Raw genomic sequence first — 19,225 nt, forward strand, 5'->3', positions numbered from 1 at the left:
GGGGTTGGGTTCGGTACACATTGCATTGAGATTGTATATAAATTCTGTGTGTTTGTAATAAAGAGAGTTCTTCTTGGTTTACTACGAATGGTGGTCTGGATGAGCCGTGGATAGCTGAGTGCTATCCGTATGAGGGACTGACTGGTGATTCCTCAGCCCTCAAACAAGGGGACCCAGCCTTGGGTACGGTGACCCTGTAACAGTCACTCGCCCCCATTTATGGCTTATACCTCCCTATATGCCACTGTGCACCCTGATATGCCACTCCGCCCCCCATAAATGCCCTGCACCACCCTGAAATTCATTATACTCCCTGATTCACCACTCTGATTCACCAGATATGCCACTCTGAAATTCATTATACCCCCATACACCACTCTACCTCTCCCTATACACCACTCTAACTCCCCCAGATATGCCATTCTGCCTCCCTGAAATTCATTACACCCCCATACACCACTCTGCTACCCTGAAATTCATTATACCCCCTATACACCACTATAACTCACCCATACACCACTCTGCCTCCTCCCCCCTCCCATACACCACTTTGCCTCCTCCCCCCTCCCATACACCACTCTGGCTCCTCCCCCTCCCATACACCACTTTGCCTCCTCCCCCCTCCCATACACCACTTTGCCTCCTTCCCCCTCCCATGCACCACTTTGCCTCCTCCCCTCTCCCATACACCACTTTGCCTCCTCCCCCTCCCATACACCACTCTGCCTCCTGTCAGCAACGGAGGTTCACAAGACACCAGGGAGCCGGGTAGAAAGGCAGAGTGGCGTATGGGAGGGGGAGGAGCCAGAGTCGTGTATTGGAGGGTGGCTCCCATACACCTCTGACTCCTCCCCCTCCCATACACCACTCTGCCTCTCTCCCGACTCCCTGGTGTTTTGTGAACCTCCGTTGCTGAAGGGCAGTAACGGAGGCTGTCTGTACGATGCAGACCCCCACCAGTTGACAGAGAGGATGATCCTCTGAAGGAGACCTCGATTCTCTGTCAGCCAGTGGGGGTCTGCGCGATGCGCACAGACAGCCTCCGTTACTCACCTTCACTTACGCTGAGGCTTCTATGAAGCTGCAGTGTAAGTGCCTGTCAGCAACGGAGGTTCACAAAATACCAGGGAGTCGGGAGAGAGGCAGAGCAGTGTATGGGAGGGGGGAGGAGTCAGAGGGGTGTATGGGAGGGGGGAGAGAGACGGAAGTGAGAGTACGGCCGACAGTGAGGGAAATCCAGGTCCCCTGCAGCATTGCGGTTATATAGTGTTATAATCCAATCTCTGTTTGAGGTCTGATTATATAAGGAGAGGAGTTTTTCAGAGCATTTGCTCTGAAAAAAACTCTTTTTTATAATCGATAAAATAATCGATAAAAAAAGCAAAAGTAGGTATAAAAACCTATATTTCCCCAAATATAAAAAGTATATTTAAAAACACAACGCGTTTCGACTTTGTCTTTTTCAAGTGGGCACCCAGAGCTGTTTATATAGAGCCTGTTCACGGCTCTATCTCATGTGAGTCTATTCTATACCCCATTACAATCATTACTGCATTTATGGGTTACACTATGATCTCTCTGTGTCTCAATTTCCAAGGCTAAAGGAGAGGTCTAAACCACATTTTATGCAAGTATATATACAGATTTACTCTAAGGTTGTGTATTGGGGCATGTGCGCTTACACCTTTATGTTTATTGTTATTTGTATTATTTTAGTGATAATTTAAAGTGTTTTTTTCACGAGGTGTGTTATAAATTGCACTTTACACTTATTGTTAATTATTTGATTTTGTTATATCTCTTTAGCCTATTTATTGAACAGATCCAGTCCTCCATTGTAATTGTTTTGCTTATTTCTTTACACCGTTGGATTCTGGCAGGGAAGTCTCTTCTTTCTTTCACTTTTTTTTTAACTGGCAGAATTCTCTATATGTGTTTTTTTCCGTACAGACCATTATTTTATCTAGTCTGTTATATAATGCATAATGCATAATCTCTCATTTTTATGTACGTAAATAGTTCTCTATCTGGGTGATTAAGTTCGGTCTTAATTTGTGGGAATGTCTTGATCTTTCCACTTTTTTTGGGTGTTAATAATGTGAATCAGCGTGTTTGGTAAATGGTGATATTTTATAGTTTGAGAATTCGAAATTGAAAAATGCGCACCTCCCAAACGTGGCCTCTTACCCCCAAACAAACCAACAAACCTATGCATGGGTGGCATCCCTGTACTCAGGAGATGTTGCTGAACATATAGTGGAGTGTTGTGACGTGTACCAGGAGCTGTAAATTCATACCTGAAGTATTTGAAAAAAGAAATACAAACATTTTACTATAACAAACATTAATAATGGCTAGTGGCATAATTATTGCCTGGAAACTATTAAAATGCCACCATTTAAAATGCCCTGGGATGTTTAGTTTTAAAAAATATATTTTTGTTGAGTTGGTTGGCTTCAAAGATTTTCAGGGGTGCAGGTTTCAGATTGGAAAACAAAAAATGAAATGAAATAACAATACGCTGTTTGTATTTATAGCCCTCTAACTTGCAAATTAAGTATTTTTTAAACTCAGGACAAATATCTTTCAAGCAGGTTTTTTTATTAGCTTTTGTAGATTAAGTAACTCATTTTCAAGTAAATCATTTTTCAAGTTTTCAACAGAAAAGTGTTTTCAACTTTCACCATATTTATATTTTTTTATAGTACATTAGATACGATCAAAATAATGGTATCTGGAAAGCCCTTCTTTTCCTGAAGAAAAACACAATAAATAATTTGTTTGGGTACACTAAATGAGAAATATGAAAATTACAGCTAAACACAAACACTGCAGAGAAAAACAGCCAATGTCACAAAGATCAAAAGGTTATTCATTTTGACTTGGCTTGTTGACCTTGTTCCTGTCTCTCTTGATTCGGCTCCTGATTCCTGCTCGTCTGTTATTGATTCGGCTTGTTGACCTCGTCTCTAGGTCAGGCCTTGCAAACGCTCCTGGCAAGGACTGATCCATCACGTGGTGCTCTTCCCGCGACTGTGGCCACGCCTGCTGCTGTTCCACCGCCGACTGACCCAGGTCTTCATACCCTCCGTTTGCCTCCTCCTCCCAGATATGGAGGTGATCCAGCCGCCTGTCGTGGATTTCTAAACCAGTGCTCCATTCACTTCAAGATGTCTACCCACTTGTTCCCATCTGACAGAGCCCGGGTGGGATATGTCATCTTCCTACTCACTGACAGGGCTCTGGCCTGGGCAACTCCTCTTTGGGAACAAAATTCTCCAGTGGTCAACAATTATAATGACTTTTTAACCACTTTCCGTCAAGTGTCTGACAGGCTGGGTCGTGGCCATACAGCCTATCTGACTATGCCATTGAAGTGCAGAAGTGGCCTGGAACAATGATGCCTTGGTTTCCGCCTTCACTAATGGCCTATCTGACCGCCTGAAAGATGAGGTGGCTGCCCGGGACCTGCCCATGGATCTAGAAGAGCTCATTGCCTACATAGGCCGCATTGATCTGCGCCTCCGGGAACGGCAGGTGCAGCCAGATCGACAAAAGAGGCCCCCAGTACATGTTGCTCCTCGACTAGCACCTTCTGAACCTGCCTCTCCTCCCGCTGAAGAGCCCATGCAAATTGGCTCTTCAGCTATCCCACCAGCACCGCCAGGACCTTACGTGTGCTCCTGCCCTGTGAAGACAGGAAACTACAGGGCCTAAGGAGGATTGGGGAGTCTCCTCTAGGCATTCCTGCTGTTTTTCCCCATGACCGGGCGTCACGTATGTTTGTGCCTGCTGCCCTCACAGTCCAGGAGAGAACCATCTTATTATTTATTGACTCTGGAGCCGCCAGAAATTTATAGACTGCGACTTCTGCAGGCTCCACAACATTCCCTTGCAGGAGAAAGCCTCTCCAGTTTTTGTGGAGGCAATCGATGGACGGCCTCTCCTACCTGCAGTGGTGACCCATGACACTACACCGCTTCGTCTCCAAATAGGGGTTCTCCATAAAGGGACTGTGGTTCTACATGTAATTTCTTCTCCGGCTGCTCCCATGGTGTTGGGCTACCCTTGGATGCAGCTACACAACCCAGACATCAATTGGTCCACCCGTGAGATCAACTCCTGGCAGTGTTCCACTTGCGTTTTACCTCAACCCTGTGTATTGAAGGTTGCCTCCTTACATACCACCATCCTACCTCCACAATATCAGACCTTTGCTGATGTGTTTGACAAAAAGGAGGCTGACTCCTTGCCTCAACACCGTCCTTACGATTGACCTATCGACCTGCTTCCTGGTACTATACCCCCACGGGGTAGGGAGTATCTGTTATCCCAGGCTGAAACCGAAGCAATGGAGACCTATGTCCGTAAAAATCTCCTAAAAGGCTTTATCCGCCACTCCACGTCTCCCGCCGGCGCAGGATTTTTCTTTGTTTCCAAGAAGGATGGAGATCTACGTCCGTGCATTGACTATCGAACCGGCTCGAAGGTTTTCAAGAAATTAGATCTACGGTAAATCCATTCGGGCTCTGTAATGCCCCAGCTGTTTTTCAGGACTTTGTAAATGACTGTTTTCGGGATTATCTGTACCAATTCGTTGTCATCTACCTTGATGACATTCTAATCCATTCGCCTGATATGCTTTCACATCAAACACACGTAAAGAAGGTCCTGACACGTCTTCGTGAAAACCGGTTGTACGCAAAACTAGAGAAATGTGAATTTGAAGTCAACTGTGTATCCTTCCTAGGCTACGTCATTAGTGGTACAGGGTTCGAGATGGATCCTGACAAGCTCCAGTCCATTCTGCAATGGCCTCAACCACAGGGACTTAAAGCCCTCCAGAGATTTCTCGGCTTTGCCAATTATTATCTCTGATTCATCCAGGACTTTTCCTTTGACTGCCATAACTGGCCATAACCCTGTTTGTGTCCGCTCCGATCCTCGTACATCCTGATGTATCTCAACCCTTAGTCGAAGTAGATGCTTCGGAAATTGGGGCCGGAGCAGTGTTGTCCCAACGCAAAACGTACGAAGGGCCTCTACACCCCTGTGGCTTCTTCTCTAAACGATTTTCTCCTGCGGAGAGGAACTATGACATAAGCAATCGTGAACTACTGGCAGTCATTCCCGCCCTTTCTGAGTGACGTCACCTTCTGGAGGGCTCCTGTATTCCTGTTACCATCCTCACGTATCACAAGAACCTCCAGTATATTGCCGATGCCAAGCGACCAACACCCCGACAAGCACAATGGTCCCTTTTCTTATAGAGAAAGCCGTCGCTTTATCACGTATGCTCTGTACAGCCTCAGAGGAGAAACCTGACCCGGAAACCACCATACCTACTAACCGTATCATCTCTGCTGTCACTCTTGCAATTTCCTCTCCCCTTCTGCAACGTATTCAAGCCAGTCAACCCTCTGCTCCAGCCCAGACCCCTTCTGTCAAGTTGTTCGTGCCCCCTGTATACCGTGAGAAGATACTCCAGTTGCACCATACCGCAAACTTTGCGGGCCACCTTGGTCTCCGGCGCACCTGTCAGTCTCTAGGCCAATGTTTTTGGTGGCCCTCCTGCATACGTTGCAGACTTCCTTAAATCTTGCCGTGCTATGACCAAGACCCCCATGACCCCCCCTTCCAGTCTGCTCTTGCCCCTTCCAGTACCCAGTCGTCCCTGGACCCACATTGCCATGGACTTCATAGTGGAGCTACCTCTCTCATTGCTACACCACTATACTTACTGTTGTTGACCAGTTCTCCAGGATGGTTCATTTCGTGCCTCTGGTCAAATTACCAACAGCTAAGGAGCTTGCAGTCATCTTCGTCAGAGAAGTTGTACGACTCCATAGCCTTCCCCAGGTGATTGTTTCCTATCGTGGAGTCCAATTTGTTTCCCGATTATGGAGAGCCTTCTGCAAAGCTGTGGGTATCACCCTTTCCTTTTCCACCGCTTATCACCCCCAAACCAATGGAGCGGCTGAATGATCCAACCAACGACTTGAGTGGTATTTGCGGGCTTTCATTAAAGACAACCAGAATGACTGGGCGGACCTTCTTCCACTTGCGGAGTTTGCCCTAAACAATGCAGTATAGAGCTCTACCCAGCATACACCTTTTTACCACCCGGCTGTTCTTCCTGCGGGAACCCCTGATTTGAGAGTTTCTGCGTTGGATGACCATCTTAAGCGGCTATCTTCAGTGTGGTCCTCTGTCCGTGGTGCGTCCATTGCTGCCTCTCAGGATCAAAAGAAGTACTATGATCGTAGACAGTTACCAGCCCCCACTTACATGCCCAGGGACAAAGCCTGGCTATCAACCCGACATATACGCCTACGTACTCCATCCATGAAACTGGCTCCTCACTTTATTGTGCCTTATTCCGTCCGCCGGTGTATGAACCCTGTTACCTATGAACTGGACTTGCCACACAACCTCTGTATTCCTCGTACGTTTCACGTTTCCCTCCTGAAGCCGGTGGTATTTAACCTTTTTCACGGATGCTGGCCAGTCCTGGTCCTGTTTTGGTCACCTCCATGGACGATTATGAGATCCGTTCCATCATGGATTCTCGCTTCTTCAGGGGTACTCTCCAATATCTTGTACACTGGAATGGGTACAGACCGGAGGAAAGAACCTGGGTGCCCGTCTCTGAAGTCCACGTCCTGGGGTCCTGGTCGCCCTTCGGGCAGTTCTCGAGGGGGGGTACTGTAAGGACTTACCTCCCTCTCCGGTCCCGCTCCATGGCTGCTTCCGCGACGCTTCCTCCTCAGCGGCTTCCCGGGCAGCAAGTACCACCGCTACCTGGTCGGCGTCACGACCAGGTAGCGGTGGTACTTCAGCAAACAGGTACCACAGCACCACCGTGTGGTCAAAAAACGTGCTCTTATAACCTCGGGTGACCTCTTCATGCAGGACACGCCTCCTCCTCTCTCTATTTAAACCTAGCCTTCCTCTTCTGGTCACCCTTGGTTGGTGTATTTTGCTACTTGCTTGTGCATTTGATTGTTGACCTCGTTCCTGTCTCTCTGATTCGGCTCGTCTGGTATTGATTCGGCTTGTTGACCTCGTCTCTGGATTCTGACTCGGCTAATCCTGATTACCTGTCTGACCAGGTTGGTTTTCTGACTTTCTGGTTCCTGTTTGGCCTGGCTCACTCCGCCATCCGGGGTCCTACCTCACCAAATCATTACACTTTATATCCCTAAAGTGGGACTGAGCTTCATGGACCTGTGTCTTTTTTTATAACCTAAGTATTAGGCTTCTATAACTTGAACTATGTCCATGGTGATTAAACCGTTTGCAATTATTTAATGCACTTCCTGAGACATTTACAAAAACATTTCTTGCTTGCCTAGAATAGTGCAGGCACCATTAGGGCTACATGATGGAGAACAGTAAAACATGTCTGAAGGGTAAAAAAACGTGAGATGCCTCACAAAGGGAAGCTGCATGCGGGACCATCAGATAATTTTAGTGCTGTCTGAGCTCAATTCCCAAATACATTACAGCAATCACTCAACCTCGTTTTCTGCTTTTTTTTTTAAAATAAATTGTATTTTCATTAACATCAAATTAGTTCTAGTATATATTAAGTTGTAAGACATCATCATTTATTTTACATTTCAATGATAGAATGTCTATTTATTTATATATATATATCATAAAAGTGTAAGGATAATTTGTCTTTTGTGTTATGCCTGCTGACCAGAAAATTAACTGGTAAGTGTTGCGTAAAAATACCTCTATCAGCAGTTGTAGCAAAATGAAAGAAATATGCTAGATCTTTCTGCTAAATCGTGGTTTGCTATGTGAGCACGATATTTTATATGGGTGGTGTGTAAATATGTTTTTACATAGTATCTCCCACATCAGCGCATTGTCCTATGGTTGCAAGGGGAAACCATCTGCACTTTCATACAAACAGAATGTACTGTAGTACTACAAGCATGAATTCATTGAAATATTATTAGTATTAGTATTATGACTAACGTAAAAAAAAAACCTGCATTCTGTGAAGTGTTTGAAAATGTGTTTACTGTTTAGAACACTGCCACCAACTGTCCATAGTATTTCATTATCCCAGTCCCATGGTAATACCAACTTGTTGGTTAATTATTTAGTAGTTCACATAGGCAGTGCTTAAATGATTTTAAAGGGACACTCCTGCCATCAAATGCACTTTATTATTATGATTTATTGTTTTATATAGCGCCATCAAATTCCCTAGCGCTAGTATGTAACATAACAAATTGACTAACAGAGACACCAGGTGAGGAGGGCCCTACTAAAATGAGCTTACAGTCTAGAGGATTTAATTTCCCTTCACATTTCCATGTTGTTCCACTTGCAAATGTATAGGAGGATCCTGCAGAATTTCCCCTTATGCATTTGCCCCTTCTCCTGGGTATTTTCTGTGCAGGAGATATGTTTGGCTGAACACATCTCCTTCCACATGATATACTTACCACCAGTCAGCTTCAGCTCTGGCTTGGTGAACAGTGGCGTATCTATAGGGGGCGAATGGTGAGGCTGTCCCGGTGCAGAAAGCAAAGGGGCGCATGGAATAGGCAGCAGGGAGCAGAGGAGAGAGAGAGGGGCGCCACATGACGTCAGCAGGGTAAGTGAAAAATTGTGAGAAGGGGTAGATAGTGAGAGAGGGGAAAGATAGTGAGAAAGGGGGAGATGGGAAAGATAGTGAGAAAGGGGGAGAGGTAGCTAGTGAGAGGGGGTTTGTAAGTATATTGAAATAAAACATGATAATGAGTAAGATAATGAATAATTAATGTATGGATGAATTGTGTGAATGAAAGAGAATGAATAGATATGTGGATGAATTACTTGAATGATTTTTGAAAATGCATTGAATATAATGCATAATGAATATATGTAAAGGATTTGTGTGGATCAATGGGATAATTAATTATTGTGTGGATGAGTGGGAAAATGAATTAATGTGTGGATGAACTGTGTGAATGAGTGAGAGAATGAATGCAGTAATGTGTGAATTAATTGTGTGAATGAGTGGGAGAATGAATTAATGGTTGTGTGAATGAAAGCGTGAATGACTGTATAGGTGTTTGTGTGTATTATAGATGTATCAGTGATTTGGGGAAATGCAAAGATGGCACAAGCAGGATGTTTAAGCCTTAGGGACCAAGATGGCGCAGGCAGGGTGTTTATGGGACAAAGATGGCTCAGAGCGGGCTGTTTGGGTACAAAGATGTCTTATGCTGGGCTGTTTGGGGGCTAAGATTGCTCATGGTGGTCTGTTTGTGGACAAAGTTTGCTCAGGCTGGGCTGTTCTGGGCAAGTCCTGTGTGTGTAATTTTGGTGCTGGTCAGGTTCTATGTGGGCAATGTGGATGCCAGGGCTGGCATTTGGGGTGTGCAACCTGTGATCTATGCCTGTGATTTCCAATGATCTGTACCTGTAAAGCTTGGTTTGTGTGTTATTCTGTTGATCTATATCTGCTATGCTATGTTTCAATACATTGTTATTGTATACCTGGACATATAGGATTTGGATCTTTGATTCTGTTTATTAGATCTATACCTTCACATGCTATTTTCAATTGATCTATACATGCAAAGTTGGGTTTGTGTGATATGCTGTTGATCTATACCTGCTATGCTATGTTTCCATCCATTATATATACCTGCAAATATAGGGTTTGTATGTCTTGTTCAGTTGATCTACACATGCAAGTGCTGTTTACATGTGTTTTTTTATTTGATCTATACCTGAACTACAGGGAGGAAGGAAAAGGGATGTGTGGTTTAGTGAATGGGGATCATATTTTTTTCATATTTAATAAAAACTATGATTGAGAAAAAATAATTTTTTTGTTTTATATTTCACTTTATTTGCCAACGTGCCCCCAGTAATGCACATCTGCCCCAGCTATGCCTTATACCCCCCAATATGCCACTCTGCCTCCCAGATATGCCTTTTAACCCCTTATTTGTCACTCTATCCCCCAGATATGCCTTATATACCTCTGTAAGCCACTCTGCCCCCAAAAGTGCCTTATACTCCCCTATATGCCACTATGCCTCTTTGATATGCCTTATACACCCTATATGCCACTCTGCCTCCCAGATATGCCTTTTAACCCTCTATTTGTCACTCTGCCCCCCCAGATATGCCTTATACACCCCTATATGCCATTACCTCCCTGACATGCGTTTTAACCCCCTATTTTGCCACTCTGCCTCCAGAAATCCATTATACCCCCATATGCCACTCTTAACCCCCCCCCACCGACTTGTGCATCCCTAGACTTGTCCACCGTGCTTCAAATTCCCTGGTGTCTAGTGGGAGCAGCAATGCGCGCAGACAACCTCCGCTGCTGCTGGCCGTTACTTCCGCTGTGCTTCTATGATTGAGCACCGGAAGGTCATGTCACGCCGTTGCTTTGTCATACAAGCCCCAGCGGAAGTGCCAGCAGCAGTGGTGGTTGTCTGTGCGCATCCTGCAAACGTTCCTCATCACACAGAGGGATCTGGATCTTAGTTTTGTAGTCAGACCTCTATTTGAGGTCTAATTATAAGACGACCTCGAATATAAGACATTATTCTTACCATTGTTTCCATTTATATATTATTGTACTTGTTTGCACTTGCACCATTTTTCTTTTCTCTACTTAATTTCCTTTACTCATTTGCCTAAAGATTCTCATTCCTTTCAGTCAGCTAACGCTAATCACTTTTTTTTTGTTACTTAGCTTTAGGTAGAGAAAAACAGACATACCGTATTTGCTCGATTATAAGACAAGGTTTTTTCAGAGCAAATGCTCTGAAAAATACTCCTCATCTTATAATCGGGGTCATCTTATAATCAGACCTCAAATAGAGGTCTGACTATGAGACTAAGATCCAGATCCCCCGCAGCTCTGTAGGGGACCTGAATATCATGGGGCACAGTGGCATTAAGAGGGTTAAAAGGCGTATCATGGGCCACAGTGCCATATAGGAGTGGCAAGCCTGGGGCCAGATGTGCATAACTGGGGGGCATGTTGGAAAATAAAGGGAAATTTTTCTTAATCATAGCTTTTATTAAAAAAATAGTTTGCATTAATTAACATTTACTAGTAAAACTTTTTTCCTATTGGGTCGTCTTACATTCAGGCTTTTTCTTTTTTTCCTAAATAATTATTCAGATTTTGGGGGGGGTCGTCTAATAATCAGGGTCGTCTTATAATCGAAAATACGATATATATCAGAACAGCTATGTTACATTAACTGTTTCATAAGGGGTTGTGCTCACAATCAAACAGTGCATCTTAGCAAAATGTAAACACTTGATATTTGTCACGGCGGGGAAGGGTTACATGGAGGGTTACATTTTTTTTCTGCCCCAGGAGACTGCAACTCTGGTTACGTCACAGTTGGTGAACACTCTGGATGGGGGTCTATTCAGAGCCCAATGCACATGCCCTGAAATCATTCCCGTTGAGATTAGGGGAGCTGCAGCTTCTGCCTCAGGAAAGTGATATATATATATACCGTATTGGCCCGAATATAGGCCGCACTTTTTCCGGCCTATATTCGGGGTCTAGCACCCGACGCCCGGAACATGCAGTCCCGGGCGCCGGGCAGGCAGCTGGGTTAGGATACAGATCCCCCGCAGCGGTGCAGGGGACCTGTATCCTACTCTTGGATACGCTCAGACAGCCTCCCCTGCCAGCACTTCCCACTGGGGGAGTACCAGCACGGTAGATTGTCTAAGCGCATCGCGCAGACGTTCACCGGCAGCGGCGATGAGCGTGAACGACCTCCGCTGCCGGCACGTCTACTCGATGTGCTTTAACAATCTCCCTTGCCGGGAATTCCCACGGGGGAGTCCTGGCAAGGGAGATTTTAAAGCACATCTTGCTGACGTGCCAGTAGCGGAGGTTGTTTATGCTCGCATCGCTGCTGTCGGTGAACGTCTGCGCGAACAATCTTCCTTGGCGGTACTTCCCACGGCGGAAGTGCCGGCACCGGAAGTTGAATACGTGTTATGCGTAGATGTCCCCCGCTGGCCCCGCAAGACCCCGTAAGACCCTGTTGAGTCTGCACCGGTAAGTCTGGTTGGGGGGACATCTTGGGGACAGAGTGGCAGCATATCTCGGGGGGGGGCAGAAACTTTTTTATTTAAAAAAGCACCTTACTTTTAGGGCGCGGCCTATATTCGGGTGCGGCCTATATGCGAGCCAATACGGTATATATATATATATATATATGGTGGCAGGGATATTAAACTTTTTAATGTTACAAGAACTGCAGATTTTAGAGTGGGAAAAGGCTAAGCAAAACTGTGTGCAACTAGTGTTTCCTAATGAAATAGGATGTCATTTTGAAAATAGAAGTAAATATTTTAAATTAATAATTTCAAAAATAATGGAATTACATAACGTTTTGTATTGTAATAATACTATGCTAAAGTTTAAGTTCACTTTTCTTATTTTTTGTTTACATATAGTCTGGACTGAATATGCATTGATGTTATATAATGTGACATTTTTATTTATACCTCTTTTCTTTGGTGGCACTTAGGACTTTATGACAAATGTTCCTACACCTCTCACGACCGTGGATGGGTTCTTGGAATAGAGGCATTGAGTGAGCAGAGTACAAGAGATCCACGTTATTTCTTCTCTTTGAAGACCGATCGTGCAAGAAAAGTTACTACCATCACTGCTCATCACAACTACCTCCCTAATGTATGGGTACATCTTGCTGTCACATATAATGGTCATATGATCAAATTTTATGTTAATGGGGCTCAAGTAGCTATAAGTGGTGAGCAAGTTGGCCCTATCTTCAGCCCTCTGACACAAAAATGTAAAGTTCTTATGATTGGGGGTAATGCTTTGAATCATAATTTCAGGGGCTACCTGGAACAGTTAAGCCTCTGGAAAACAGTACGAACACAGGAAGAAATAATGAGTGATATGGACCAAGAACCACATGGACAGAGCACCTTTCTACCTCAACTTGTTCTTCAGGATAGCTTTGAAAATGTGAAATACAATTGGTCTCCCATAAAAGATGGAAAATTTCCTCATACAGAAAATATATATATATATCAACATGGTTTGCTGCTGGATACAATGTTAGAGCCACCCCCATGTGGGGAAACTCTTTGTGACAATTTGGATGTGATCACTAGTTATAACAAACTTGGAAGATTTCGCCAACCGAGAGTTGTACAATATAGAGTGATCAATGTATACGATGACAACCATGAGAACCCAACAGTAACAAAAGATCAGATTGAGCTCCAACATCAAAAACTAAATGAGGCATTTAGCCGATACAACATCACATGGGATTTACATGTGCTTGAAAGGAATGATTCTTTCCTTCGTAATCGCCTTATCCTTACAAATTGTGATATTAGCAAGATTGGTGATGTAAAGTGTGACCCAGAGTGTAATCATGTTCTCACTGGGTATGACGGTGGTGACTGCCGCCGTCCCAGTGCTAGTGGGCTGTCAAAGAAGAAGCAAAATGGTGTGTGCGATATGGATAGCAATAGTGAAACATTCCATTACGATGGTGGTGACTGCTGTAACCCAAATATCACAGATGTCACAAAGACATGCTTTGATCCGGAGTCTCCTCACAGGTAGGAGCATTTCCGTTTTTCGTTGAAAACATTTGTCATTTCAATTATAGCACCGCATATCACCTAATGAATATTCTGTTGCCTGAAGTTTTACAAAATCAGTTCTGACAGATATGTCACCCATCAAAGAAGAGTAATTTAATAGGTAAATGTTCGTTTTCAACATTGCTATTAATTAGTTTCCCCTTACATTATTGGTTTATGGAATCCTGTGGTCAGAGGTTTATTTTTGAAAACATATCCCTCACTAATAATAGCATATACATCAGTGACCAATAGTATCTATTTTTTTTGCTGTTATATCATTATTATTAGTATTATTAGGTGTAATGAGACAGACCTTGTCATGCTGACATTTCATGCCTTATTTGGTTCCTGGAGCCTACCCTTGCAGGACCCAGCCGGGACTGCCCATTGACGTCAGTGGGCAGTTCCTGTTGACTCCCATACCTGGAGGATTCGGGTGACTCCCATACCTGGAGGATTCCGGTGTTAACCCGGAAAACTGGTGCTTCTTCCTGAGTTCTCCAGTTCAAACCTGGAGAGTTCCCAGGTATGGTTATGTGTAAACCATGTTTATCATAAAAGTAGTCCAACATGGTTAAGGTCAGCACCAGTATTTCTTTCCCACTTATTTAACTACTGAAAAAACCCATAAATGAGCATCTTTCAAATTCAAGTTCTACCTGGCATTACCCAGAATTAAAAAGCAATAGTCATATTTATGCTTCCTTTTTTCTAATAGAAAAATATTATTAAGACTTATGTATTGTATAGAGAACCAAAGACAGAGAAAATCCTAAACAGAATTAGAAATAGCATTATTTTCTTGTGTTGTGTAGACTAGTCCTAGCAGTGATGACAAGGTGTCATTAATGACATAAAGCTAGAGAAATTGTCAAGTATTTTATCTTTATTAAGTTTTTCTACAATTCATATATGGTGCAAGCAATGGATGCCTGTTTTTTTTCTTTTACAATGTTAAGACTTCATGAATTATGCCCTTGTTTTTATGGGTTTGACATTTCAGCTTTTTGTTTTTCTGGAATATCAGAGTTAAGTGGAAATGTCCTCACACTGCACTCTGTTGTAAGTGTTACCTTCACTGTCTCCTGTTACAGGGGGCCTCCTATTTACATGTCTTTTAGTTGGCAAGAGTTTATTTAATCAGTGTGCTCACAGACAGCCAATATGAGACCCTTCTGTATGATGTTGGATACTGTGTAAGTTCCTTGGTCTGCAGCTACTAGCTAGTGTGCTTGATGTTTGACTACTGACTTCTCAGCGACACACGATGTTTATTAAAACAAGAAAATCACATATCTCCCGGTAGCAACTGTAAAAATATTAAAAAGGTCAACATGGTAAAAAATTAACGCTTTCTGTTACATCAGGTTTACACAACCTGGAATATCATTTAGCCATAATACAAGTATATGTTTTTAAAATATCATGTGTGTATGTATGTTGTACATGAACACAGTTGTGGTGAAATACTATTAGGACAGAGCATAACATGTCTGCTTGGAGACTATTTTGGCACCCGCTATTTTGAGTCTGTCACTACCTATACACAGGGGCGTACCTAGAGAATTTGGCACCTGGGGCGGATCCTGTATGTGGCACCCCCCCCACATACACTTTAAAACTGCATAGCTTCTACTGTTATATACCGGCGCAGACATTGACGGTGGTACAGCATAACACCTATCACTATATACTGAGGCAGACATTGACGGTGGTACAGCATAACACCTATCACTATATACTGAGGTACACATTGTCGGTGGTACAGCGTAATTCCTATCACTATACATTGAGCCAGACATTGACAATAGTGCAGCATAACTCCTATCACTATATACTAAGCCAAACATTGATGTGATGTAGGCCTGCCACTTCATTAGTAGTAGGGATGCACCGAAACGAATTCTGGACTGAAACCGAAAATGCAGCACTTACCTGGCCGAAACCGAATATGACCCCCCCCACACCATAAAAAAAAATATTTTATTTAAAGTTAGTAACACACCAAAATAGGACAAAACAATTAAATAACAATATTAACATATATATATATATATATATATGATTGTTAACAGCAATCACATTCCTATCATGCCCAGGCATACCCAGATTCCAGGATATACTCGCAGACTTGGCATGATAGGAGTATGATTGCCCTATCTACCCCTTCTCACTCCCTTCTGTCCTATCTACCCCTTCTCACTCCCTTCTCCCTATCTACCCCCTATCCCCCGTCTCACCCCCTTCTCCCTATCTACCCCCTTCTAACTATCTACCCTCTCCCTCTTTGAAGTTCACTTACCTTTCAGGAGTCCTGCTGTGGGGCTGCAAGGCCTCTGTCTCCCAGCTCTGCCACTGTATGGAACAGTATAGAGTGATGGGAGTTATGATGTACTTTAGAGCATAATTATAAAAAATTCATTGGAAATGGTACAGCATAACACCCATCACTCTCACACACTTACCAATCCACACATACACTAATCCACACATACACCAATCCACACGCATACCAATCCACACGCATACCAATCCACACGCATACCAATCCACACGCACACCAATCCACACATACACCAATCCACACATATATACCAATCCACACATATATACCAATCCACACATATATACCAATCCACACATATACCAATCCACTCTCACTCTATGATTTCCTACCTTTCCTCTTTTCTCCTTACAGCTCCTTTTCCTCCTCTTCGCTCCTCTTCTTCAGTTCTTCTGTCTTCTTCCAGTTCAGAGGGCACGGACAGTGGTGGGCGCGGCTTCAGTGTTGTGCGCCGGGATCTGACAACAAACCCCGGCGCACAGCAGCTGTTGCCGCGCGGATCGCAAGGGAGCGGTTAAAGACCTCCGGCTCCCTTGAGTGATTTTAAGCCGGGTTCAAGGAAGATCCGATACCGCTCCCTTGTGAGCCTGCTCCTCCAGCGGCGGACATTACTGTCCGTCTCTGGAGGGGTGCCGGGTGCCGGCAAATTGGCACCCCCCTGATGAGCGGCACCTGGTGCGGACCGCCCCCCCCCCCGCCCCCCGCTAGGTACGCTACTGCCTATACATACAAAGCCATAATAGGCCTATGGTATATGTTTTTGTTTGGAAAGATGCATAAATTAACCCCTTCGTGACAATGGCTGATTTTATTTTTGTACCCTTCGTGACAATGGCTACTGTGCTTGTGTTTTCAGGACAAGGGCTTTCTTTAGATGTCATTATTTTGATTGTATCATATAATTTACTATTAAAAAAAGTATAAAATATGGTGAAAAAGGACTCTGACTTTTACTTTTTCGGGTATCTTTGAAGCCGGCCAATGCAATTTACCCCATCAAACCTTATATTTTAGTAATGGGAAGTTGTTAATGCCTGTTCATTTTGAGTGAATCATTGAAATGGACCGTTTCATCGATTCACTCAATGTGACTCACAGCAGTAACTGCTTCCCAACTTTCACTTATAGTCTATGAATCCTCCTACCTGCCTAATCAGGATTATTTGTAGACTTGGGCACCAGGGGGCTCTTCGTGTTCGTCTTCGTGCTCGTCTTCGGCAAAAAAAAAAACTTCGTATTCCAGTTAAGGGGTTAACGGGAGCGGAAATCCATAGGTTCGCTGTCAGGGGTTACAAAGACCGTGCGAGTGAGCCTACTGGTCACCTGCAGGGTCTTCCTCTGGCATCAACCAATTGGTTGATGCCAGAGGAGGTCCCTGTAGGCGACCAATAAGCTCATTCGCACTGCCCTGTAACCCGTGACGGCGAACCTGCGGATTTCCACTTCCAGGAACTGCCGCGAAGACAAGGTAAGTTAGAAGAGGGGGGGCGAATGGTAGACGAAGACGAAGACAATCACGAAGATCTTCGTGGTGTGTGTCTTCGTCTTCGCCGACGTTTTACCGCCCCTGTCTTCTCTTCGGCGTGTCTTCAGAACGAACACGAAAACGCACTCTTCGTGTTCGTTTCCATGTTCGCCCGAAGACGAATGCACAAGTCTAATTATTTGTTTATTTGTATTACACACCAATGTATTCTACAGTAATGTAATATGTGTCCACACTGCTCTGCAACTAAACTCATAGTAAGTATAAGATTAATATTTGGGGTGCTGAAAGTTAGGGTGCAGAGTTAGGGGGTTAATTTAGGTGCAAGGACCGAGGAGTTAATTAACTTCATAAGGTAAAAGGGTGCAAACTAAAGGGAATCTAAATCCTGGGGGCAGTGAAGATTAATCTTGTATTTAGTTATAAAAGTATAATTGTCAGTGTACTGTATACTGATGACTTGAATATGCTCTGTAGTCTGAATCAGTGAACTGATGAGCTGTAACCTGATCTCTGAGTCTGTGTACTGTGCAGATGACTTACTCTAGGATGATACTACCAGTGTAGTTAATGATAGGGATGCACCGATATATCGGTGGCCGAAATATATCTGCTGAAAAGGTCATTATCGGCAAAATGCCGAACCAAAAAAAACAGCCAGAAATAATCGTCCTCAGGGGCCAGGCTGCTTACCTGTGCGTTTCTCGCACACACACTATGCGAGCAGCATCTCTTGTACTGGACAGGAAAAACAGGAACTCAGCAGAGTCATGTGAATGCATGTCACATGACTCTGCTCCCTTCCTTCTTCCCCTGGGGGCGGGACAAGAGAAGTTGCTTGTACAGCCAGCCCCTGCAGTAGTCTGTGAGTGAGAGATCTGCAGTTCAGGTTAGGGGGTGGGGAGGGTTATGAGCAGGTATGCATGATTAAGGGAATGATTAAGTATACGAATGAGTAAATGAATGTCTAAAGACTTAAAGTGTGTGGGGAAGTGCGGCCTATATTCGGGCAAATAGGGTATATATATGATTTTTTTGGTCCAATTTTGGTGTGTTAACCACACTTTTATTAAAAGTAAGTAACACACCAAAATTGGACAGAAAAAAATCAATAACAATATTAATATATATATATATATGATTAACAGCAATCACACTCCTATCATGCTAAGTCAGCCAGTACATGCTTGAATATGAGCATGCCTGGGCATGATAGGCGTGTGATTGCTGTTAATCATATATATATATATATATATATATTAATATTATTAAAATTTTTTGTCCAATTTTGGTGTGTTACTTTTAGTAAAAGTGTGGACCAAATATTGGACCCAAAAAAATAAGATATATACTGTATTTGCCCGAATATAGGCCGCACCCCCCCCCACACACACTTTAAGTCTTTAGAGTGGGTGTCAGGACTCAGGTAATCAGGTCGGGTAGGAGCCCATGTGCAGGGGATACTTGGTGTTCGGTCTGTAACCCACGATGCATGATATACAAAAAAAGACACCATAAGCAGAAATCTAGGTAATGTGATGTATTGTATGTATATGACAGGACAAGCAAATAAGGGTTATACAGTCTGTAAGCAAGAAACCGGACGTATGGCAGGATAAATAAATACCGGTAAAAAGTTTTTTGGCAGGGAGCCCACTTGGAAGGGCATGAAAGGCAGGGAGCCCACTTGGAAGGGCTCAAAAGGCAGGGAGCCTGCTTGGAAGAGCCGAAAGGCAGGGAGCCCACTTGGAAGAGCC

The 19,225-nt window shown here is 43.9% G+C and overlaps 1 protein-coding gene across 1 annotated transcript in view; it reads left to right on the plus strand.

Annotated features, from left to right (window-relative positions):
- The window catches only part of LOC149287624 (pappalysin-1-like), a 506,291-nt gene that overhangs the window by 42,400 nt on the left and 444,666 nt on the right, over nt 1-19,225 (plus strand). The window contains exon 2 of the mRNA XM_089492654.1: nt 12,537-13,611. Coding sequence (XP_089348780.1) covers nt 12,537-13,611 — 1,075 coding nt within the window. The remainder of the gene's footprint in view (nt 1-12,536; nt 13,612-19,225) is intronic.

Source organism: Sceloporus occidentalis, unplaced genomic scaffold (genome assembly GCF_023333645.1).
Source record: "Sceloporus occidentalis isolate IW3139 unplaced genomic scaffold, rSceOcc1.0.p SCAF_58, whole genome shotgun sequence".
NCBI classification, from domain to species: domain Eukaryota; kingdom Metazoa; phylum Chordata; class Lepidosauria; order Squamata; family Phrynosomatidae; genus Sceloporus; species Sceloporus occidentalis.